Source organism: Pleurodeles waltl, chromosome 5, assembly GCF_031143425.1.
Source record: "Pleurodeles waltl isolate 20211129_DDA chromosome 5, aPleWal1.hap1.20221129, whole genome shotgun sequence".
Lineage (NCBI taxonomy): Eukaryota > Metazoa > Chordata > Amphibia > Caudata > Salamandridae > Pleurodeles > Pleurodeles waltl.
In genome coordinates this window covers 741,426,875-741,453,655 of record NC_090444.1, presented here as the reverse complement: position 1 = coordinate 741,453,655, position 26,781 = coordinate 741,426,875, and the positions used below count along the sequence as shown (strand labels likewise).

The following is a 26,781-nucleotide window of genomic DNA, read 5'->3' as shown; positions in this document are numbered from 1 at the left end:
TGATTATTCCTATAGTCAAGGCTCCCCACTGACCCCTCTACAACAGGGCAAAAACAAGGAGGCAATTTTTAATTCAGACCTTAATATTATTGTTTAAATTGATGTAGGGGTCAAGGAAACCACTTTCAACTGTCTCTTCCAAAGAAGGCCCACCTACTCCTACACATAGAAATGACGCGAGTTACTTTGAGCACTGATGATATAATGCTATAATATTACGAACTTTATTCGAGTCTCCCTGAACAACTAATCACCAGAGGTGAAACTTTTCAAAGCAGGGAGCCAGAATGGGTCCTTATTTACAAAGATAGGACCATGTGAAGACCGCCTTGAAAGGCCCCGCTGATTCACAGTGGAACCAAAATAAAATGTAATATGCTACATCACGTTTAAAGCTTACTGAGGCAAAGGTTGCACTTAACTTCAAAATGGCTCACCTTTCTGTAACTTCCAGCAACCTCTCAAATTATCTGATAATGTTTATTCAGCAGAATAAACTACAGTGGGATCTTTTAAAGTCTATATTCCTAAAAGCTAACGTACATTTAGCATTGAGTTAAAGATGCAAGTCTTCAAAATGGCTCACACTTCTGCACCTTCCAAGCAGGAAAAAATCTGGGAGTTAATTAAAGAGAGCAAACAGGGGGTGGGACGTGAGCAAAATAAAAACAACTGAAAAAATATTCCACAGGGAGAGAGTAATGGGGATCAAGAAGTAAAGTGACTGGGTGAGGGTAGGAGAGGATATAGCAGGGCAGAAAGCAAGAACACACATACAGTCCCACAAAATGTGCAATACAAAGGTAATAAGAGTTCACTCACACCAGCAGTGGAAAAATACAATTCATCCAGTCAGGATACAGTTCCAACCAGGAACATGTATGTCTCACAAACACATGAATATGAAGACCACCTATCAAATTACGAGCAGAAACCCGAGACAAAGAACAAATCCATCCTGTAATTAAAACAATTAGGTCTGTCAGAAGACTGCTGAAGTTCTTGTAGAATATATCTAAAAACAAGGTGAACTGTATAGGCAAAACCCAAGCAAGATGTTAAATGCTAAGCAGGGAAAAGGTGTACATTTCCTAAATGATGGCCAGATGATTTCTGCTTCCTAGTTTAGTAGGAGCTCCCCTGATGGAGCTTGTGCCACTAAAATGTACTCAACAGTCATGAAAATGTTTTTTAGGAAGTCTTGACTCAACACCTTAGCAATTCTGAGACTATGACTGGGATACTAAACTACAGAGAAAAGACCAGCCTAATTCAAAGTGGGAACACTTTTCCCATCTCTTCAAATCTATATTAAGAGGAAATTTTCAAGCAGAGCAATTTCTTGGACTCAGTCACAAAAACACTGTATGTATCTTTTGATGCAATTCTGGATGTAACTGGGACAAGAACCCCATCCCCCTCCCCCAACCAACTCCCTTCCTTGACTCCAATTGTGTCCATATTATGAAAACTCATGTTTCCCTCACGTTCGTCTTGAACAAGCAGTTTTTCCCTTTCTTCCTGAACTGAGAGTGGCATCCCTTGTGTTCTTATCTGTGAGTGCAAACAAAATTACTGAGCCATCAGTGCTCTTCTTCAGACAACCAGGCAGGGTACTATCCATTGTTCCTTTGCGACTCACTAGAGTGGTGTTGGCCCCATCTATAGAAATTCTAGAACCTTAGGTGCCTAAAAGTGTCTCAGGTCTGCTTGATCCACACCAGTAGAATACACAGCAGTACAAGATCATCAACACTTAATTCGTACTATCTCCAGGTGAAAGGTGAAAGAAAACAGCCACAGTTCTCCCCATCCCACTTTTTCACAGGCACACTGGGGTTCCCTCAACAATGTCAGGGCAGACAGCAGCAAGTGAGACCAACGAATCTTAGGTTTCTACAGGAGTAGAACCAGGTAAGAAGGTGGTCCTATATCATGCAACATATCATGGTGCTTGTAGCGGCCCCAAAAAGCATTTCCACAACTGTAAGCAGCATTTTCACCATTGGTGGGACAGTTAGTGGTGTTAAGTGTGTATGTATGTGTGTTTGTGGAGCATTTGTGTAGTGTTATGACTGAAAGGTTCTTATGTGCATTAGTGTTTCAAGTTTCACAGTTGATGAAAAGAGGAAGATGGGATAGTGACTTTGTACTGCCAATGCTCTGCAGGTTGGAGATTAAATTAAAATTAAATGCTACCTGAAGCTGCGAGCTTACTGGAAGATACACAACAAACATGGCAATGAGATTTAAGGAGAAGTGAACTGAGGAGCAACCACTCGTGGAGCAGTGTGCTGATGGCCATCTGAATTTTGAACTTTTCCCAAGATCTTACTACTGTGTGGAAAAATGCCATTCTATGGTATTGTTTGATTTGTGCAACCAGCCAAGAGATTGTCATAGGCACTAGATGCCTTGAAGGACATCTGAAGAAGGTACTATGTGACGATACTCGCCTTGAGGGACATCACAAAACGAACCTTACTGTTTTGCTGAAGAGTTATGTATCTTTATCCATATGCCTTGTGCCCATGAGCAGTGAATTCCTGTAGAGCGGTGACACAGAAGAAGTGTCACCCCGTGAAACAAGAGAAAGGCTGTTTCCCTCAAGAAGCAGAGGCAAAACAAACCACGCATTTCTGAATTCTACAAGAATGATAGTTTTGACAAACTGGAGGCCATTCGAGGTGAATGGTGAATGTGTCTGCAATTTCATTTTTGGTAAGATTTACACATAATCAGCAATTTTATCTGACTTCCATTATTGTACCTTAGAGCTATTCTCAGTTAATGTATGCTTAATAGCTGTTGGTGGTAAATTTGTCTGAAAGCTGAATGAAAGAAGAACACCATCTACAGTTCAGCTTGTGTAGGGGATATATAATTCTGCTTCAACAAATTGATAGTTAAACATAGGAATTATAATTTCTCATGGGGGGGGAGCAAGTACTTTGAGGTGGCATAACAAAATATTTTAAAAACATGATAACTCTGAATAGGAAAATCAAGTGATGTGGATAAAATGTTTTGACAGTTGCTGCAGCTTACATCTTCTGTGAACAATTTGCCTGCTCACCAAAAGTCATGATGCTTAGGAGGAACATATAACATAACATTTGAATGTGGAACTTGGGGCAGTTACATCAGCTGGGTTAGGAACCTGAGCAGTTAAGACATGGCTCCTGGTATAGTACCCAACATACTTGAACGTCTGCACTTTGTAATGATAAAAATCTTTGTTTTAGCTTGAATATTATTCTACTGAGATAGGAAGGACAATTCTCCAAGTAAATAAGCAGTCTTATGAAAGAGCCACTTAAGACTGTCAGGATATTTTATTTCCAATCTCTAAATATTTCACATCTTTCAATTTTATCAGTTTCAAAAGAAGGGTTTGCTTTTTGGAGCTTCACTTATTAAAATGTTATGTGATTACTGTGTAGCAGTTTATGCTACGCTAAGGACACAACAAAGCATAGGATGGACAGGAGACAACGAAACATACCCAAGAAAAGAAAGGGAGGGTACAAGATGGAGAGGCTGAGGAAGGTGCCTTAAATCTGAAGTGCATGTTCCAAAACAAAGAGCAATAATGCACTGCGAGTAGCCATATGAATCTCAACAGCAAATGTGTAAGGAAAAGGGAGAGTTAAGCAGATGGGAAGCAGAAGGTGGCAGCAGGGTTCTGAAGTGGGGGGTTGAAGTAGGGAAGCACAGGTGAAGAATACCAGTGAAAGGAACAACCTCATAGCTGAATTAGAAACCCCATGGCAGGTGAGAAAGATGTCTGGGAATGCGAGATACCACACTAAGGCCCCCCGAGCAACTTCTCCTGAACAATTACATTTGACAGTGTACCCACAGCAGATGAAGGGGTTAAAGGAAGGAGAGGTGGTGGGAATGTAGATTACTCATCTCTCCAAAGGGCTTGGCCCTCTGCAAGCACAGAGAGATAAGCATTACAGCAGGAGGCTTCATCCTCATCCATGCAAAGTCTAGTCTGGACTGGACTGAGCTTTTAATGTTCAAGATTTCACCCTAGGTTTGCCTTCTTGGTAGATTGATGAAAGCCCTATAGAGTGGCATGTGGATGCACTTGGAATATGTGTAGAACACCATATGCAGAATCCTTGCCATTCTGCTTCCAGATATTTGGCCTCTGGCAAGAAGAAAGATTTTCAGAATCTGAAATTAATTAACAGCTGTCAGTACAAATGGGAGCACGTGATGGTGGATAGAATTTACATACATGCTGTTACAGTATAAGTGGCTCTTAGTAAATCACATGCATCACTTCATGTGCCTGCTCTTGCACGAGGTATTTCAGTATTTGATGAAGATAGCTTTTCAGTCATATGTAAACTGCATTCCATGGTAATCAGAAAAACAATAGTGTAGGAAACAGTCTACATTTTTTATTTATAAGAGACAATATAAAACTATTCAGCTATGTCGTTTTTTCATGATTCTTCTCGTGGTCATACTCGGTCTACTGTGTTTTTTCGAAATAATTCTTTAAAGTCATCTGCTCTTTTTTAGTTGGAAATCATCACCAGCAAAGTCACTTACTCAACAGTACTAGTCCCAATGCTTAAGCAGCAGCAAACATTTACTCAAAACACACACTAACAACGAAATCTTTCTCAGCCATCATTCATCCTAAATAAGCATTTCCAAAATACAATGCAACACCTACCTCCAGATTTACTAACCAAGGGAGTTATTTCATCTAATGGGTGCAGCATGCTGAAAATGACTGGGAGAGGTTCCCTGTGAAAAAACAACATTCAGAATAAAAAGGATTTAAAAAAAGAAAGATAAAATGTGCATCATCAAAGATGTGTCACACTTTGTGCTATATGACAACCAAGTACAAATTGTAGGATTGCTTCAACTCTACCCCTGGCTGGATCACACAAGACCTACAACTTGGCTTCGAAGATCTACCAGATTACTTAACCAAGCCTAGTTTGGAAGGCCCAATTCTGCTTCCATGTAGCACAACTACTGTGTGGTATGTGGTTTGTCCTGAGCTGACTAATACCAGTTCAGCTGCGCACTAAGAAGAATAAAGAGAACAGTCTGAAAACAGGGTGCACAAAATTGCATCAAAACATTTCTTTCCAGGAAGAAATTGGAGTAAAACAGTATTTAATCAATTATCAAAAGGAATAACACATTTCAATTGAAATTCTTGGGTTTATAGTCGATGGTATCCTATCTTAGAGATACAGCCTCCATTTTCTCTTTGAAAATTAATATAGAAAATTATTAATCCGTCGATCTTCATCAAAATATACATTGACATGTTTGTTGTTCCTGATCAATTTCAAACGAATACAACCAGCTAACGTGTTTTGCAGATAAAAATCATTATCAAGGAAAGATATTATTTCTTAGAAACTGTAAAACAAATTTTCAGGGCTAGCAAATTACACACAAGACGACATTTCTATAAACAGAAGATAAAAGTTATTATAATATACTTACTGGATTTCCAATAGTCTTTTTATACACTTTAATTTCTACATTTTAGTGTGCATTTTTGGTCTGGAAATAATTAAAATGTTACCTCCTATCCCTCAAAAAAACATGTTTTTTGTAGTTCATTACTATCTACATAATCATTACTATTGTGATGCAAAGTATTATTACATATTGTTTGGCGTATGTACTCTCGTACTAGCATGCCTCAGTGTGGCACAGTCCGAGATTATCCATTAGAGAATTAAATGAATAAAACTGTAAAACGGTCATGATTACCCTCCTATCTAACTGGGTTTACATTCATGGAATAAACAAAGTTGGTATTCGGTTTATTGGTCATAAGAACTCTGTCCTCGTTGCAGCGGAATCAACAGCAAAGACCAAAGAGAGATTCTTGCACTTACAAAGCTTAATCAATCAAAAACCTCTTTGTTACTCAAGAGAGGATCCCAAACCCCAAAAATCGGCAGCAACCACCACCACCATCACTTTCTTGAAAACCCGACCGGTGCAAGTATGGGCAAAGGGAAGCATGGCAAAATGAAAATGCTCCTAGCCTACCTTGAAACACATGTAATGTCTGTGGGACTGCAGGCAGAGCACACAAAACTATGCACTTGCACGTCCCAGATCGGGGCATACAGAACTTAAGTCAGTGGGAGCATTTTGAATTTGTCCTTTGGTGGTAAAGCATTTAGAAGGCAAAGATTCAAAATAGGACAAAGGGCTTCGATCTTCTATGCGAGAAACAGGAGTAACAAACTGCCCATACTTTCAAAGCCAGCACCCTCGTGATAGGCCCCTTTGGCCAGTTGAGGCTTCACCTCTTGCGACAAGATAGGTAGGTGCTCCTCTTAAACCCGCTCTCATGTAAGAGGAAGTTGAGGTAGCTCAGAAAGGAATGAAATGACATAACCACGTGGGAAGACCCATCTGTTATATGTAGTGGTAAGCCACACTGAAAGAAAATTTCGGACTGCCCCCCACATGGTTGCTATGGCCCCTTAGGACAAACTAAAGTAGCTAGGAAGCTGATGTGAAGGAGCAGGCGACTGGTGAAACAGTAGTCCTGGTAGCATGCTCAACGTCTGTTTGATCCCTGTTCACAAAAGGCTTGTGTGACTGCTAAGATGATAGTGGAGCCTGGGGGTGCATATATGACAATTTACAGTAGTAGTGTCAGGGCAGCTGAGGAAACTGTCGGGCAGGAGTTTAAAGGCCCAGAAAATGTGCTGTGGATCTAGTTTCTTAAAAATGTCCGGGTCATAATAAATATTTCTGGCAAAAGGGCATATCAATTATAAATGTCTGCACAACCTCAGAAAAGCAAGTGGATCGTATCAATGTGTGCCATTTGAGCACCATACAAGTTCTCACCCCAAGCAGTCACTTTCGTTAAAATTCTCAAGATGAATTTCATTAGTAACTAAGTTGATTACATATTCAGCGAACTTCAACCTCTTCCCACAGAAGAACAAAAGCTACAGGACATTATTATACATTTAAAAAGGGTGCATTAGACCTATCCATTAGGATCCTGTACAGGAAAGCAGATTCCCTTGGCGCGGAGCTTGTAGACATGCTATCACAGCATTGTGGGGCAAAAAGACAGCCCCTGAATATAAGGACTGACTGCATATGCTTTGGGACTTGTTAGGGATGAAGAAAATACCACCCACACTGGAGGAGAAGCAATCCACCTTTGAGGTATTAAGGGCCCCCGTCCTTAAAGAAATAAGTCACTGGCTCCACTCTGGGAAGCATGGACCTGCCAAAGTCAGCATCGGATGACACCCATCCATCCAGCTCAGTGTCAGAAATAACAATGGGGCATCATCACCTAGGGGCATTGGCGGTGCAGGGGGTATCGGCACCAGAGTGGGTGTCAAAGAAGGTCTTGGTCTCGCCGCCAGCTCCACTCCAGGTCCAGCAAGGCTCCAGGAGGACTGCATGGTGCGGACGCAAATTCACTGGCGTGGGTATAGTAAGGGCCCTTCTGGTGCTTGTAGGGCCCAAAGGCATTCCAGAGGGGCCAGGTCACCCAAATCAGAGACGCATGGCCTCAGAACTCCTTCAGCTGTGCGGGGGTCACTCCAGTTCTGGAAAATCAGGAAGTGAGAGCAGACACTGGTTCAGGTTCTGCTGATTCACAGGCCTGGAGTGCAGACCTTCCTGCTTCTCATAAGAAGACTTCGACAGACTCGGCAAAGTCGAAGATTTTAGTCTTCTTTGATTTTTTTATGCTTGTGGGACTTACCTGGTTTCCGACAATTTATAGTGCGGCCACCACCGTCTAAAAGAGCTCTGCAAAGATCCCGGGACCTTCTGCGCCAACGGGACCGTGTGAGCCATGGAGTCCACTGCCAGCAGGGAGTTTGAAGGAGCACTCCCTCAACACCTCTGGATGCATGGTATGACAGTCCTCGCAGGTCTTGATGTTGTGGTCAAGCTGCAGGCACCACAAATACACCAAGTTAGGGTCTGTCACCATTTGCCTGTGACGGCCCCACATGGTATGAAACCAGCCAGTTTCTTGAGTGACATACCTCACCACAGGAGAAAATTTCTCCCCCCCCCCCCAAAAAAAAAAATGAACAAAACGTTGAAAAAAGCCACTCAAGAAGTGACTGATAAGTAGCTCTGACCAGATCAGCGCTATCTGACATGGCAAGGAAAAAAACGATGTCAGCGTGCTGGGGTGGCACCTATATACATACTGAGCAGGTCACCTCTGGCGCAGGCGACACAGACAGGGAACTGAACTATATGCCACTTCCCACAGCGCAGGGGTAATCTTCTAAAATCTTCCTGATCCATTCTGACATCTGGGGAAGGTAAGAAATCTATGGCTAAAAGTCTTCAACAGATGGCAGCCTCTAACAGTTCCCAAAGTGTGCCCCTTCTGGGCAGAGGCAGAACAAACACCAAGAGTTCAGACAACTTCTCTTGTAGATTTTAGAAAATAAGTCATACAAAAGTGCAGACATTGCGTGTTCGCAGAGGTGACAACAACAACAAAAAATTTGTGCCAGGGTTCTCCTCGTTGCTTGAAGCCACCTTATATTATCTGTGGATGTAACTGTCGTTCATGTCCGCCCTGGTGTTTGGAGATCCCACCGGGTGGTTTACAATCAGAGAAATTCCTTGGCAGCACTGCCACTTGCAGAGGAGCAGAGCCTCCAGAAAGAAGGTTCAAGAACCCACTCAGCCCTGCTTGCTGTAAAACCAAGTGGCGGTGATGTTGTACCTGAGCACCTGCAGCAGCCTTTCTCGGATGACGGGCAGGAAGAACATCAACACCATGTGAACTGCCCTCAATTCCAACAAATTGGTGTGGAGATGAATCTCCCCCGGGGAAAACTAAAGGCCTCTGATCTCCATCCCTCCCAGTGAGCCTCCCCAACCCAGCAGCTATGCATCTGTAAGAAGAGGGCCCTGCAAATGACCCAATCAGGGTCCAGTAGCCATCACTGCAGATATTTTGCAGGCTCCTCTAAAATATGGATGCTGATGTTGTGCCCATTGGGTTTTGGGGTCCTACTGCAGAGCCTGCAGGTGCCACCTGGTATGTTCAGCCAGCAAGATACAAGGGTTCAACAACCCCAAAATCCTTACTCTCATCTGCACCAAAGTCTAGGACCAAGGATGAAACATCAGGATCATAGCCTGAATGTCCTGGACTCCCTGTTTCAAGGGAAAGGCATGAAACAGTACTGTGTCCAGAACAGCACCAATGAACAGAAGCATCTGCAAAGGTGTCCGGTGTTAGTCGAAGAATGTTGATCGTGAATCCCGACGATGTTAGGAGGTTCACTGTTGTCTGAAGGCCATAGGCGACCGCTGAGGCAAGCCTGCCTTCAAAAGCCAGTCATCCAGATAAGGAAAAATTGGAACTCCGGACATCCGAAGGTGTACTGTGGCCACCAGGATCACTTTAGTTAACACCCAAGGGGCACTAGTGAGCTAAAAAGGAGCTATGCGAACTGAAAATGCTCCTGCGCCTCCATGAACCACAGGTAGTGCCAGCAGGCCTGATGGGTAGGAAATAAAAATAAGAGTCATGTAGTTGTAATGCGACTATCGAGTCTCCGAGGTCAGGGGAGACAAGACATGAGCTAGTGTGAGCATCTTAAGTTTGTCATGCCGGAAGGCGTTGAAAGGGCAAAGATCTAAAATAGGATAAGGACCTGTGTCCTTCCTCGAAATAAGGAAGAAGTAGTGGGAGTACCACTTAGTTCCTACTTCTACTGTAGTCATCTGAATAGCCCCTTTGGCCTAAAGGGCCTGCACTTCCTGCAGGAAGATGGACAAGTGTTCTTCTGGTGGCAGTCCTGATCGTGGTGGAAGGTGCAGCGTGGCAGAAAGAAATGGGAGGGTTTAGCCCTGCTGTATAATTTGAAGGACCAATTAGTCTGAAGTGATGTCCTGCCCCCTTGGTGGAAATATTAGATCCTGCTTCCTAGAGGGATGCTGTGTGCTGGCAAGGGCACACTAAAGCGGGTTTGCGGCTGCAGCTGCTGGAGGGGTCGGGGACTGAGTGTCACACTGAAACTGCTGTCCTGAGTGCTGACTTTGAGAACCACTAACTCGGACTCAAAACAGCTGAAAGGCCTCCTGGGTTGGTGGAGGAGTCTGGCATTGGCAAAGTGGAAAATACTGACTGCCAGCAGGCAGAGGTTAACTTGCTGGTGGAATTTTTTTTTTTTTTAGGAAGAGCAGAAAGGCCCAAGAAACATGCTGTGGCTCCGCTCGCCTAGACCATTCCAGGGCAGGGCCTTTTTTGCGCCAGAAAGGTGAGCGCCATCAAACAAAATGCCCATTAAGGATGCTTAGACATACCTAGAGAAGCCAATAGACCTCGTCCAGTTGTGAGGCTAAAGAACCAAAACTGTAGCAATCGCTTGTATCCACAGTAGAATGAATAACAAACTTTGCACCATTTCAACCTCCTTGAATATAATCTGAAACAGCCTGTAAAACTTGGCTCTGAGTGGGCATAAAAGTAGCAGCTTGCATACACTGACCTCAAGGCAAGAATTGTAGAGGAGAAAATTCATTTTCCAAATCTGTCTACTATTTTAAATTCACTATCAGGTGGAGTGGAAGGAAACAAGTTTGTATTTTCTTTGCTTGCGAATGTCTGTACCTCCACGCTCTCTAGAGTTGGGTGTTGAATACGAACGACTGGGCACAAGGTGAACCTTGTGCCCAAAAGGCAACTTGTGCCCAAAAAGTTATCCGCAAGGGCTTCATTAAATTGTTACCGGTACTCTCTAGGGCCTGGCCAGGTCGAAGCTCCTCGGGTAAAACATTAACCTTAAGGAGCTGGGAACTTGGAACTTCTGCTGCCCTTCACATAACTGAAGGCGGAGCTTCCTTTATGGCAGGACCAGGGGAAGACACAAGAAAAGTATCTGAAGAAGTATCCAGACCACAGGCATCTTGAAGTTGTTCATACCAGTTCTCTTAATCGTATTGGTGAACATACCCATCCCCTTCATTGCAACTATCATTATCTGAATCAGTGTTAAAAAGATTGTGTAAAATTTGTAGCCTAACAAAGAAAAGAAAAAGTATTGGAATATGAAGGATTGCATATTAGTTGCGTGCAGGTTGCAGCTGGGCACCCTCTTAGTTGAGGTCATGGTGGATTCTGCTCAGAGTTGTACATCCTCTTCTACCATCGACCTTAGCATCAATGTGTAGGAAACTGGTGCAGAGAATGGTTTTGGGACAGCAGTTAGTGCTGAACCCCATAAAGGATTCAAGGGGAACAGATTCTGCCAAGGGTGGACCTGCTGGCTGAAGACCGACTAGAGGTCCCTGTGGATTCAAGGGCCTTGAAGGAATGACAATTGGAGGCAGTACTGAAAACATGCAGCATGGCCTCTCTGAAGGTCTCCACTTGCTGCAATGTCGCCGGCGGTTACAGGAATTCAGGGTGTGCCGGGACCAGACTCGGAATCGACTCCTATGGAGACCGGGACGCACATGGATGCCCTTGCCCTTCTTATAGTTGGTGATGTAAAGTTTAGCTTTACGGTTCAATACTGCCTTCAGGCTTATCTGGACACAGTCGTCACAGGCCCTGAAATCAAGCTTCAAACTCAAACAGACACCACTAGCATGCGTTGTGAGGGTCTGTACCAGACCTGGGTTTGCAAAAGGCTCTATTCCCTCTCATCTTAGATGGTGTCACTTTCCTTTGCACACTGGTACATTTTGATAAGATTTGTGGCATGAAAGACCAATATGCTCCCCATTCCACCTCCCTTCCACACATGAGCCACTGAGCAGATGAGTTGAGAAGGGACTGCCGCAGACAATAAATGGAAAAGTGTGCCATGCACCGGCTCCCATCTGGGAACATGACACACAAGGAACTGTGACCTGCAACTCAACATGTGCATGTCCTGATGCCAGAGACCTGCACATTAGGAAAACAATTAGGCATTCCAGCAATCCGTGCATCACTTGACTTACTTTAAATTCTTTTGCCTAAGTAATTATTGCCTGCACACCGTTAAGCATGTCTGGGATCCATTACTCTTAGTCATACTTTATAAGGATAATGTGAGTTACCACGGAGTTCTGTAGAGGAGTGAGACAGAAGGAAGACTACCTAAGGTGATGGAACTCCAAGGTGACTTACAATATCCTTATACTGTATGGCAGCCGGTACGTTCTTATAATATGTGGTCACATCATCACCCTTCCCACTAACAACTTAAATCCTTGGTGTTTTGCTCCTTCAAAAGAAAGAGATAAGATGTTTGCAGACATTTAGAATAAAAGAAGATTCGTAAGTACAAACCAAGATGCACCAAAAAGCAGTTGCATATTTACTGCAAAGAGATTAATTTAATACACGGCAGATTTGAAGAACTGCCAAATACAAGGAAGCATGAAGTGGGATTTTCTTTTTCTTATAATAAAGTGTAAGAAATGAACATGTTGCCACAAATATCTCCTTTCTGGTGATCACTACTCATCTAGAAAAACAAAGCAGAAGGAAAACCAGGTTTCAGTTTCTCTATTTAAACTGTAGCTTTAATAATGCTCCCCTACATGCCTTTTACCCTGTTTGCAGGTATTAAGCAGGCATTCTGACATCATATCGCAAATGTAACAAGCTATTACAGATGAGCAGCTAAACAATGTCTTTATTATAGGCAACTAGAAACGTCACAAGATGCATGTAGCAAGGAAAATAGAAAAATGCTTACAGGGATTTTAGGTATCTGTATATAAATAAATGAGCTTTAATAAATATTCATTTTGAAACGTTTGATACCACCTCGATGCATTAAAGCCATGCCATTTTGCATTTCATGTGACATCTCATTCACAGCATACAGAGGGATCTTCGTTTAGTCAGATGTTCACACCACCACAGATCTATACACAGGTAACAACAAAACTGCTAGCCAATTAAAGAAAGCAACCCTTCTACACCGTTGTGTTTGTGACACTCATTACAGAGACATTTTGCCAATGCGTAAGTCAGTGACCAACAGTAAGGGTTGCTGACAAATCCCACAATTTGCAAAGAACTACGGTACCCAGATCTGACTGTTGTTACAGCTAGTCGGTCTTTTTTCCAATTAATTTGCCTTTCTGTACATGAGATGCCAAGGGATCCAACAGGCCATGCAAGCACAGGGACAAAAGCAGGCTCCACAGTGACATAATGAGTCACTCCTGTTAGTGGCTTCATTTTGAAAGGTTCTGCACCTCACTTTTGCTACCAGTCCACTGAGAAAGATAAAAGCAACATATGTGGTGACAAACAAAGACTTCAACATACCGTGGTGGGCTCTGCGGTACTTCATGTGTGGGACTGCAGCGCTCGAACAACAATCCATATTTAGATGGCCAAACACAACCCACCTAGAGTATAAAAAATAATATATAATAACATATACAGAAAGATGATGAGAGGAACTTGTAAACTGATCGATCTGGTAATTATTACATCCAAATCTTAAGGGACAATGTCCAATTACATACGCAATATGGAAATAACTATGTAGAATTCATGCAATCTTCAAAGATTTCTAAGTGTGACCCAAAACTCAGGACACCTGTTCTCGGAAACTAGCAGCAGGTAAAAGGTTCAGAACACAACTAAGTAATACCAATAGCACCATAATAAAAGAAAAGGTGTCTAACAGGAGAACACAGCCACTGAAAACGCAGAGCTAAAACAGTGGCAAGAGCTGAATGACAGGCAAATAAGGTTTAATTTACATGTTAACTCTTAGGTGTGTGCTGAGGTGTTAACTGGAAAGTAGATGAACAGAGAGCAGAGCAGGAACTTACAGACAGGGAAATCAGTGCAAAACAAAAATGGGAGGGGTAATAAGGCTAAGTGAGGAAGGAGTAGAGGTTTCATGAAAGCAGTTCTATTAAAGACAAACTCCCAGAAATAGAGATCAGTGTTTGTAGACAGGAAAATACGTTTAAATCAGAAGCCATTGTCAAAACTGGCTTGAATGTTGAAGTTATTCATGCTCCAGAGATGTGTGTTCCCGGATTCAACCAGGCCAAGACACTTAGAGAAAATTTATCAAGAGCACCCTGAAAATGTTTCACTGTTGTGGCCTCGGTCCCTCTAGGTCGTATCAGCTACAGTCACAAAATCAGGAGCAGCTGGGAAGTTGGTCTCAAGTTTATGTACACACACATACATCACTGTAATAATATCTTATCATATAGGTGCAGGTCAATATATTTATAAAATATAACTAGGTGAGCTTATGCTTACAGATTTTTGTTTTTTTGAAATGACAATACAATCTATTAAAAACACACACAAGTGCTTAACTACTGATCTACATATTTAATTTAAAAAAAATAACTAAGATGTGAATGCCTCAGCTTGTAAATAACAATGCATGTGGGTACATGTAGGTATTTATAATAATAAGGTACAGCTACCTTCAATAGTACATAAGATTGCAAAAGTATAACGTTTGGGTTAAAATGTCCAACTATGTTTACATTTTTCATATATATTTATGTTGTTGGATACAGACACACACACAGACACATTCCCTCACTCCCTCCCTTCTGTGCAATCCTTACGCAGATCCACAGAGAGACTGCACTCTGATTGAGGTAAGCCAAAACACAATTTTAATACTGTTCCATTATTTCCATCAAAAGTGCAAATGAGCAAAGAATGGCCGACATGTTTTGGCGAGTAAATACAACTAGACTGTTAAAATGGTAAAAAAACAAACAGTCAATACTTGTCCTCCATCCATTACACTGAATAATTCATGTAACAAACAACTCTTTTTTCCCTTGCTTTCTTTTCCCAAGTGTAATTGAAAGCATTGATGATACTCTTACACCCCCCCCCCATATGAGTAGACATTAATAAAAAGATGTTAGTCAAACTTAGCCACAATCATGATGGATAACAGTAACTTCAAAGTTTTTAACACATTCAACAATTTCATGCAAGATGCACATGTAAGGCATAATGTTTTCATTACCTTAACCACCTTCCTATATTAATGTCATTAAAAGGGAATGTCAACTCAGTAAAATATACCGGATTTCTGTAAAGTACATAACTGAATCTTGTTCCTCTGTAATGAAAGGACAGATCCTCAAATGCATTGTGCTCAAAAATCCAATTCAATATCTTTTGGCTCATATTCAAAAGTTCTAAATAAGTAAACGGACGTGTTGGACCAATACAATACAGACAGACACATTTTCTTATTGTTTCCTATTCAATTCCTAGTAGAGTTGAATTAAAAAGTGAATAAAAATGTTTTGTATCTCTAATGGCATACATCTATAATACACCATATGTTTTTCATGTATCTACGGGTGTTTAAACTGTAAACACAGACGAAGTTTCATCAAAAAGGAAAATAATTTTACTGTATACGGGGGAATCCATAATCCAAATTTATAATTCAAAACGGATTCTAAAGAACGTTTGTGTCCATACCACCCAATTACAATATGATAAAGTGCAGGTGCTATTAAAGTTCATCACAGCAATAAGGACACCTCAGTTAACCACCATCAATTATTTGGCCAAATCCAGTGGAAGGTCATATTCCAAACCATAGTCTGAAATATATTCTTTAGCAGTTTCACTTACATTGCCTTCGTTTTCAATATGATGACATGCTAGGGTTATTAAAATGCATTCCTCATAATTATCATTCCTACTGGTCACAACATTCAAATTATTACATAACTATTTCCTCATCAATAATGATGGCATGTCACCACACCAATTGTTATAGAGTGCCTGTGCCAAAGTGTAAGTGCATATTAAGTAAAATAGAACGTCTCTGCACCATTGTGATGCACACATCGTTACACATCTTATCTATTCAAAGTTGATGTCATCTTCCTCACCAATAACTAGAGAGACGTCCATACTACCATCAACATTGTAATCCCTTCGTTGAGTTTATCCCCATAACAGATAATACTGTAGATCCAAGAGTTGCAAAGACTTTGTTAGCCTTAATTTGAGTATGTTCACATAACACTTCTATTTAACCTCTCCAACACTGATCTCACATTTCCCTGTTGTCTTGGATTAGGTACATCTCTTAAAGTGCCTCCGTTATGATCATAAAGTGGATACGTAATTCACAGTGCATATATCAATCAAATGCATTCATATGAAAACAACTTTAAAATAAGCAATCTTTTTATGTGCTATCTGTAGTTCACATTGAAATAAAACTGTTCATTAATGGCACCTCCAACAGTTAAATTAAATTCCATGGTGGACAATTTCTACAGATGGACATGTAGTTCAGCATCCAAATTATTTATAACCCAATGGGGCTCCCATTCCCATGATAATGATTAATCTCGATTAAACTCTTCTTAATCCCAGTTCACAACTGCCTCCTCTCTCATTTTTCTTATATATTGAATTCCATAGTAGCTTATTTCCATTGAATTCCCCTCATGCACTTCTCAAAAATGCTTAGCTAATGGGTATGTCTGTGCTGGAGAATTCTGAATTTTAATTTATCAGTTGTACCGCCCACATAGTTTTTATTGCATGCACAGTGCAGCACACAAATGCCATGATCAGTTTCACACGTAATGAACTCCTTGATTTTCTCTGTTATATATATATATATATATATATATATATATATATATATATATGTGTAGCTCAATAGATATCTACACACAATTGCAGGAACAAAAGCTAAAACAAATATATATATACACACACACATACATATATATATATATATATATATATACATACATATATATATATATATATATATATATATATATATAAACACTATATTTTGTTCCATACATAAGTAGGTCGCTATATCAATAACATAAGGTGATTATTGTAACCTTTAGTTATCAACAGCAAAAATGGAATGCCCGAGTTCGTAAAATTGTCCATACATGAAAATATGGGTCACTACATAGCACAATTTTATATCGCTAGATTATTTTGCATATGGGTAGTATGTTAATATCGTTAAGTATGTATACCTTTTTAAAGTGTGGGTATTCATCTCATATATTTACATATATTGCACCCAAGGCGAAGGAAAAAACAACCTTTAGCAATTCTACTCAAACCACTAAACTATGACTCATCCTGTACCTCTTTCAAACTATCCCCGTAACTCGTTCTCCCAAACCCCTCTTAGTACTATGGACTCCCAAATAACGCTTTCCAAACTTCCCACTGTTATCTCTCCTTAATCCTATTCATCCAAATAAGAGGCACACATGTCCACCATTCTCAATGACAAGTTATACTTTCCCTCAACCAATTTACCACTAATCAACCTTGGGTTCCGAAGTAGCGTGCTAATCGCCCGAAAAGCGCTTCAACTCCTCGTCAGGGATAATAAGTGATATATAAATACAATTACAATACAATATTGCATCTCCCCAAGACTGAATTTTAATCTCATTGGTCTCCAGATTTCTTTATGAACATATCACCATTAGTTCTCCATTTACCAAAATCCCCAGGACACAGTGGAATAGATAAGAAAATTTAGCAGCACAAAAACAGGAATTTCGCATCTCAAAAAAATAAATAAATAAAATTAAAAAAAAACATTTAGCAGCATTTTAACTGCAATTTATTTTTCTACAATTGCACATTGCCTTCAAATAAACCTATGCCATAGCTACCTGGGGAGTTAACTTATTGGTTCACCTTGACATGGACTGTGATTATGATTTGATGTGGGTACTTATCCTCCTCGACTAGCACTCCAGTTTCTTACAGTCATGCTTTGGGTTTAGAGTGGCAGGTTGGGTGACAATGTTTTGGATATTGGTGGTGGGGTGGAGGGGCCACTGCCGCCTTGGGTGAATGAGGGGGCATTGGGGGCCCCTGCTTAAGGCTCCCCTTTTTTTTGGGTGATGATGGGGTGGAAAGCTTTGGGCAGGGGGAGTGGTGACTGGGGCCTGCTGCGGCCACAACTTAATTTTGGGCAGATGGTTGTGGAGCGGAAAGGGCACTAGTGCCTTGGGTGGGTTGGAATGTCTTGGGTGGCATCTGAAGCCTGAACACAATTAAACACAGAAAGAAACACAGCTTCTGAAATCTGCTCACATCTAAAACACAGAAATGGGGCTTGTACATCCTTCCCACACCTCTGTAATCTTCCCACACCTAAAACAGACATTGGGCCTGTGAGGCCTCGCCACTAATTTCTATTGACTGAGCAAATAAAATATGCACCTTTCAGCCTCGAGTTCCCATTTGTGTGTTTTTTCAATTGATTTTTTTTTTTTTTAAAGTACAAATCACAAGTACCAATGGCATAACATGCAAGAAGATGGTTCAACTGGGAGTGACCATGGAATTAATATTGTGGCCCTCATTATGACATTGGCAGTAAATGCCGCTTACCGCCACACTGACGGCCGCCAACTTACCGATGCGACAGTGGATATCCGTTCACCATATTATGACACACACACACACACCAATCCATCAGTATTCAGCCACATGCACAAATCCACCAGCCCAAAGGTGGGTGATAAACTTGCGGTATCAAAACCCACACTGTTACACTAACAGAACAATGGCCATCACATTATGACCCACGAATCAACGCGGCGGACATACAACGGCGGTAAACCATTGGCGGTACATACCACCGCGCTCACAATGGACACCCACGAACAAAACACCACCACATTGGACAATTCAAACAACACGCACCTGACACCCATACACACACCACACCCACAGACCCACACCACTGTAAAACTCACCCCCAAATTACCCACAACCCTTTATGATTACAAATCATTGCCAACAGAGAGACACCAAGACCAGTGACACAACTAGAGCCACACACTATTCACACGTATACACCACTCACCATGGTGGAGGAAATTGTCAGGGTAGAGCCACAGCTCTTTGGATCACAGGTGCAGCAGATACCAATAGTGAGGAAGATGGAGCTATGGCGGTGAATCGTGGACAGGGTCAACGCCGTGGGACAGCACCCCAGATGACATCAGAAAGAGGTGGAACGACCTACGGGGGAAGGTACGCTCCATAGCGGTATCCAGAGGACTGGCGGTGGACCCCCTACCTCCTTCCCCACAACTCACAGCATCGGAGGAGCAAGTCTTGGCAATACTGCATCCTGAGGGACTGGCCGGAGTCAGAGGAGGACTGGACTCAGGTAAGTCAACTCTCTATTATTATCACCCCAGTCTACCTGCATGCCATCACATACCCTTCACTCCTAACACTCCACTACATCCCACACACTCCACCATCACATCTCACTCATTCCAATGCCAAGCCCTGCATACTGTACCAATGCATGGACACCCCTCACAGCCCTGCATGGACACTCATCACTAACGCATGCACAGCATAGAGAACTAACAATCCCACCATACATTAACATACAAAAGTGAAAGTTGGCAGGGCAAATCCAACCATAAAGGGGAAGCCAGAGATGTACACTATGTCATACACATAAACCATAACACATCATTTACATCCCCACAGGTACCCCAGCCAAAGTCACCGGAGAGGAGGTGCCAGCACTCTCCAGTCCCCCATCAGAAGAGGCCCACAGTGATGACAGTAACTCTGGTCTTCAGGATCTGGACGATCTACCTGGCCCAACAGGGACCACTGGACAGCCGGTCCCCCAAGCCCAGTCACAGACCACCACAGAGCCTCCCCCATCAGGAAACACCACCACCGCACCCACCCAGCGTACCCACACCTCTGTCCCCAGGACACGTCAATCAACAGTGTGTTCACCTCTACAGGGACCCCTGGCCACACTTCGCACACAAGACAATCAGGTACCTGGGGTTAGTGGCAGTGGGCACACGGTTCAGGGGACAGAGGCACAGGCCAACAGAGAAACTGGGAGGAGTGCTGTGCGCCAGGGGAGGAGAGGCCCAGGGAACCGACTCTCCAGGAGGCACTCTCTGAGATCCTGGGAGCCTACCAACATTCCCAGGACATGATGGGCCAGATCCTGGACAAGGTGCAGGAGAACAGGCAGCTGCTGAAGGGACAGTACCAGGGGATCAGGGAGGACTTGCAGGCCATCAACAACACCCTGATCTCCATAGCAGGGATCCTGGCAGCCATGGCCAACATTATGAGGGAGACAGTCTCACACCAGCTGGCCCCTGCTACTAGCCAGACATCTGAACAGCCTTCCACCTCCACTGCCGCTACAGGCCAGGAGACCCCGCCACAGGACTCACAGGCCACCAGCACCCCTCCCCCTGCAGAAGGTGAACCACCCCACAAATGTTCCCTGCGATCCAGACAGAAGCCAGAGACTCATACCAAGACCCCCGCCAGGAAATGAGACTCCCGATTGTCCCCCTTGTGTCCCACTCAGTCCCCTGCCTATGTCCCCTTGGATAATGCACCTGTGGTACAAACAGACTGGAACAATACTCTGGACTTTCCTCCAGCATCATCCCATCCCATTGCACTTTCCCCCAGCATCACCTTATCCCATTGCACTTTCCCCCTATATGTTAGCACTTCAATAAACACCCTTTGACAAAAATCTATTTGGAGTATGTAATATTTCAAATATGTATTTTTTTGAAACAGGTACATACATTGCAAATGAACTGTACATAGAATGAGCATAGATTGATGAAATGTAGCTGGCTGTAGTGATCACACCAGGAGTGTTAGTCAAATCACCAACATCTGCAAAACGAATTGCTAGAGAGAACAGTAAGTGGGCATAGAAGTGGGAAATATCAGCATGCCATTGCCACACAGATTACAACCAAAGTCATTGAAATGTAAAGTTACACTGTCTTGCCGGTGTGTCACTGGAAGTATTGACGGATAACAGATGTTCTGTTATCCTCATCCTCTGCCTCCTCATCCTCACTATCCACAGGGTCTACTGCTGCCACAGGGGCATCTCCAGTCTCCTCCTCCTGCAGAAAAGGGACATGGCATCTGAGGGCCAGGTTGTGCAACATGCAGCATGCCACTACTAACTGGCAGACTTTCTTGGGTGAGTAGTACAGGGATCCACCGGTTAGATGGAGGCACCGGAACCTGGCATTCAGGAGGCCAAAGGTCCTTTCTATTATCCTTCCGGTTCGCCTATGTGCCTCATTATAACGTTCGTCTGCCATTGTCCTGGCATTCCTCACAGGGGTCAGCATCCATGATAGGTTTGGGTAACCAGAGTCACCTGCAAATATTGAGGGACAACATTTAGCCACACACTATCCTATACGGCCCACACCATAACCATACACCAACATATACTGGGCAGGAACCAGGGTGCACCTATTAGCCACACCATGTGCCTCTGTAGTTGGCCCATCACATTTGGGATGCTGCTATTCCTCAGGACAAAAGCATCATGCACCGACCCAGGATCCTTAGCATTGAAGTGGGAGATGTATTGGTCCGCCAAGCACACCATCTGAACATTCATGGAGTGGAAACTCTTACGGTTCCTGAACACCTGTTCATTCTGGTGGGGAGGGGAGTGAGGGAAGGGACAAATGCAATATGTGTACCATCAATCGCCCCAATTATGTTGGGGATGTGTCCCATTGCATAAAACTCGGCCTTCACTGTGGCCAAATCCTCAACCTGGGGGAAAATAATGTAGCTGCACATGTGTTTTATCATGGCAGACAACACTCTTGTCAGCACGTTTAAGAACATTGACTGACATTCTTGCTGCCAAGCCCACTGTCACTTGGAAAGAACTAGTTGCCAGGAAATGGAGTACAGATAGCACTTGCACAGGAAGGGGGAATCCCAGTGGGATGACGGATAGCTGAGATCAGGTCAGATTCCAACTGGGCACACAGCTCTGTGATTGTGGCCCTGTCCAGTCTATAGGTGAGTATAATGTGCCTGTCCTCCACTGTAGCCAAGTCCACCAAGGGTCTGTACATAGGGGTATGTCTACATCTCCTATTCATCTGCAGCAGTAGGTATCTAAGGGACACAAGAGTGAGGAGGGTGTCACAAACTGAACATTGGAGCCACAACAGTAGTTGGCATTCTGTAAACATGTAATGGTTCAGAGTGATTTGTCCAGTATGTGCTTTTTTCTCCTGTGACGCAGCATGATTCCAGATGGCTGCCCCCCCACCTCACCCCCCCCCCATTAAATGGCGCCCGCCTGTCCTGTGTTGTGGGACAGATGGAAGTCAGGTAATTCCCCTGACGCTGTGCGCCGTGGCGGGAGGCGGTTGTGAACTGTAGTGCAAATCCTCATTGGCTAATATTGGGCCCTATGGGTTACAGTGGCCAATGGTGATCTATGCCGGTGGTGACGGTATGCACCGCCGCAGACATGACCGCCATTTTCTATATGATTCCTCACTTGCTACTTGACCTTCCATAGGAGAGGACCTACACTGCATGTGCTGCTGTGACCTATGTCTGGAACCTACCATGGCCCTTGTGACAGGGGAAAAGGGCCCCGGCCGTCACTTCGGAGGAGTTGGAGAGACTGGTAGATGGGGGTCCTAACCCAGTACGGACTGCTGTATGGGCCTCCAGACGAACAGGTGAGTACACTGTGGGCACGATGCATGTGGCATGCATGTATGGCGGGGTGTTGACGGCTCTGTGTAAGGGGGGAGGGATGTCCTCCTGGCTGGGTACACGTTGGGTGCTGGGCTATGTGTGTTCCAATAGTGCTATAAACACAGGACAACACGCAAGAGTGTCACAGGCAAACACAAGCACCACACTTCATCCTACCGGCACTCACACAAACACCATCCAGTTGTAGACACAACAACAACATCCACTATTTCCACTGTCTCCCCCTCTTCCACTCCTCCACCTCCCACCCAGTTACGTCTACACTCAACACTGCATGCACTACATCATCATCCACTACCTGCATCATCACAACACCAAGCAGAAGACACATTTCACTGGCAGATACCTCTACAACAGCCATGCACATGTCCCCTTTGTCTTCTCCCACTGTGTCTGTCCCCCCCCCCCAAAGTACACACACGCAAGCACTCAGACACCCAACAGCCATCCACCTCACAACAGCATACATACCATGCAACTGCACCCAAATCCAGCAGACACCTCCAACAACCACACCCTCATCCTCCACTCCCATTACTTATCTCTTTTCCCACCCCAATGTCCCTAAAAAGCTTTTCCTTTCCACCATTGACCTCTTCCCTACCTCTCCACCCCCCGTCCTGCACGTATGGCCAGAGTAGGAAGAACCCAGCCAAGCACCTCAGCCACACAGTCCACGGGCCCAGTTCCATCCTCACCTACTCGTGGTGGAAAGGATTCCAGGCCACATATACTGAAGGGGAATGAGCCTGCACCAGCCAGCCGAAAGGGAAAGGAGCCTGCACCAGCCAGCCGAAAGGGAAAGGAGCCTGCACCAGCCAGCCGAAAGGGAAAGGAGCCTGCACTAGCAGGCAAGAAGGGCAAGGAGCCTGCACCAGCAGCCAAGAGGGGCAAGGAGCCTGCACCAGCAGCCAAGAGGGGCAAGGAGCCTGCACCAGCAGCCAAGAGGGGCAAGGAGCCTGCACCAGCAGCCAAGAGGGGCAAGGAGCCTGCACCAGCAGCCAAGAGGGGCAAGGAGCCTGCACCAGCAGCCAAGAGGGGCAAGGAGCCTGCCCCAGCAGCCAAGAGGGGCAAGGAGCCTGCACCAGCAGCCAAGAGGGGCAAGGAGCCTGCCCCAGCAGCCAAGAGGGGCAAGGAGCCTGCCCCAGCAGCCAAGAGGGGCAAGGAGCCTGCACCAGCAGCCAAGAGGGGCAAGGAGCCTGCACCAGCAGCCAAGAGGGGCAAGGAGCCTGCACCAGCAGCCAAGAGGGGCAAGGAGCCTGCACCAGCAGCCAAGAGGGGCAAGGAGCCTGCACCAGCAGCCAAGAGGGGCAAGGAGCCTGCACCAGCAGCCAAGAGGGGCAAGGAGCCTGCACCAGCAGCCAAGAGGGGCAAGGAGCCTGCACCAGCAGCCAAGAGGGGCAAGGAGCCTGCACCAGCAGCCAAGAGGGGCAAGGAGCCTGCACCAGCAGCCAAGAGGGGCAAGGAGCCTGCACCAGCAGCCAAGAGGGGCAAGGAGCCTGCACCAGCAGCCAAGAGGGGCAAGGAGCCTGCACCAGCAGCCAAGAGGGGCAAGGAGCCTGCACCAGCAGCCAAGAAGGGCAAGGTGCCTGCACCAGCAGCCAAGAAGGGCAAGGTGCCTGCACCAGCAGCCAAGAAGGGCAAGGTGCCTGCACCAGCAGCCAAGAAGGGCAAGGAGCCTGCACCAGCAGCCAAGAAGGGCAAGGAGCCTGCACCAGCAGCCAAGAAGGGCAAGGAGCCTCCACCACCAACCGTGGTTGTGCAGGCATCGCAGGGTGCAGGGGCTGTGCAGGAGCCTCCCACTACCAGTGCCACCACAGTGCAGCCATCCAAGGATGCAGGGGCTGTGCAGGAGCCTCCCACCACCACAACCAAAGTGCAGCCATCCAAGGGTGCAGGAGCCTCCCTCCACCACCACCAACACCACCACAGTGCAGCTATCCGATGGTGCAGGGGCTGTGCAGGAGCCTCCCACAACCAGCACCTCCACAGTGCAGCCGTCACCGCCGGCGGATGCTATGCGATCCATACTCCATGGACTGCTGTGCGGCCTGTCCCCTCCAGAACCAGTGGGGAAGACACCCACCTGAGAGACTGTGGCCTTGCACTCCCCAGGACCAAGCACAGGGCAAGTTGCCCCCTCCAGAACCAGTGGGCAAGACACCCACCTGAGAGACTGTGGCCTTGCACTCCCCAGGACCAAGCACACGGCATGTTGCCCCCTCCAGAATCAGTGGGCAAGACACCCATCTGAGAGACTGTGGCCTTGCACTCCCTAGGACCAAGCACAGGGCATGTTGCCCCCTCCAGAACCAGTGGGCAAGACACCCACCTGAGAGACTGTGGCCTTGCACTCCCCAGGACCAAGCACAGGGCATGTTGCCCCCTCCAGAAGCAGTGAGCAAGATACCCACCTGAGAGACTGACCTTGCACTGCCCAGGACCAAGCACAGGGCTTGTTGCCCCTCCAGAACCAGTGGGCAAGACACACACCTGAGAGTCTGTGGCCTTGCACTCCCCAGGACCACACAGGGCATGTTGCCCTTTCCAGAACCAGTGGTCTTGTTTCCGCTTCTGGCTGAGGTGCCCCCCATCCCCTTGAGGTGCCTGCCTATTTGCCAACTGATGCCCCTGCAGTGTTCTCTCCGTATTGATGAAGGTGACAAGTGGGGCCTTGGACTTTGCCCCTTGGCCATGTGGGCCACACGAACTCGGGACTGGGCAGTGTCCCTTTTTCCGTGCATTTGTAAATATCGGTAGCATTGGTTAAATGATTATTTATACTGTGTTGTTCTTATTAAAATCACTTTCTTTTCCCCCCCTTCCATTGTGTGCTAGATGGCTGTACTCACCGTTGTCGTCTTCACCGGCGTTGGTGTTCGTGGTGGAGCAGAAAGCAGAATACCATGGCGGTGTGGGTCTTCTCTGTATCTCTAATGGTGAGTCCTTTCACTTCTGTGCAGTGTTTCCACCAGGCTTTTGATGTTGTTGGTACCGCCCCGGAACAGGTGGCGGATTGTCTGGTCATAATATGGTGGGCGGAACTTTGACTTGCGCCTAGCTGTATGCAGCTACCGCCGTGGTGACTTTTGTTTTCGCCCTGGCGGTCGGTGTGGCACATTGGCTGTCTTTCGGAGATCTTTCCGCCATTGTCATAATTTGGCGGTAGTTACCGCCGGCCTGTTGGTGGTATTACTGCCACTTTATCAACGACCGCCAGGGTGGTAATGAGGACCTGTGTTTCTTGATGAGAATGTGGGCACAGACTATTGAGTCTAGCAGGAAAGAGAGTTATGTCCTAGTCCTGGAAGGGAACAGGGTGGTGCTGAGAGTCGTCCCTGTGATGACACCCTACAGCGTCATTCTTGTGGTGACAATGTTGGAGGTAAACTGAGTGCTAGAAAAACAACCCTGCCTGAGATACTTAACAATTAGGTGTTGTTAGAAAGGGTTAAGTCTGCCAGCTCTCTTTGTCCTAATGGTTGCTTTTCTTGTCTGTTCTTTCTCCTCCTTTTACTTGAATTATTTCCTCGTTACTTTGTTGGGATAAATGTGTGCTGTCCTGGAGTAGAGCTGATCTTGGTAAGTTGGGTGGATCGAACATAGAATGCTTCAATATCTCTGGGTTGCATGTAGGATTGTGGAATCCATGAGGAATTTGCACCAAGAAGGCAGCTGGAAGATTGTCTTTCAGACTTCATACTGGTTCTTCCGTTGCATACTTGCTTTTCCGACGGACAAAAAATATGGAATTGACTTACAGAACTAAACGGGGGTGAGAAGTGAGAGGAACAGTTAGTGGGAAGGAACGCAGAAATTATTAGAGAGGGAGAAGGAAGGTTAGGAAGGTACAGCTGTAAAATGGATAAGGGGAGCAAAGTCAAGAACCTGAGAAGAGAGAAAGGACAGGAAGGAGATGTGCAAGGCCTCCAAGATAGCCTTTTCGCTCTATAAGAGTCTGAAAGTTTTACTAAAGATTGTGGTAAATAAATCTTTCAAAAACAATGGTGTCTTGCTTTGGGAAATTATGCTGATGCGATCGCTCATTCTGGGTCCATTGAGTCATGCAGGAGGCAGGCATCAATGTGCCCTTATTCAGAGCACATTCAGTCAGGAGGACTATGGCCTCAAAGGCTTTTGCTCTCTGGGCTACACTCAAGGACATTATAAATGTGTCATCAGAATCTATGTTTAAGCGGTTTTATTTT

General features: G+C 45.0%; 1 protein-coding gene across 2 annotated transcripts in view; it reads right to left on the bottom strand.

The window, feature by feature from the left end:
* The window catches only part of ANAPC1 (anaphase promoting complex subunit 1), a 614,893-nt gene that overhangs the window by 543,212 nt on the left and 44,900 nt on the right, over window positions 1–26,781 (bottom strand). For both annotated transcript variants that reach the window (XM_069234703.1, XM_069234704.1), the window contains exons 5-6: window positions 13,295–13,377; window positions 4,697–4,770 (exon numbers count right to left, since the gene is read on the bottom strand). In XM_069234703.1, coding sequence (XP_069090804.1) covers window positions 4,697–4,770; window positions 13,295–13,377 — 157 coding nt within the window. The remainder of the gene's footprint in view (window positions 1–4,696; window positions 4,771–13,294; window positions 13,378–26,781) is intronic.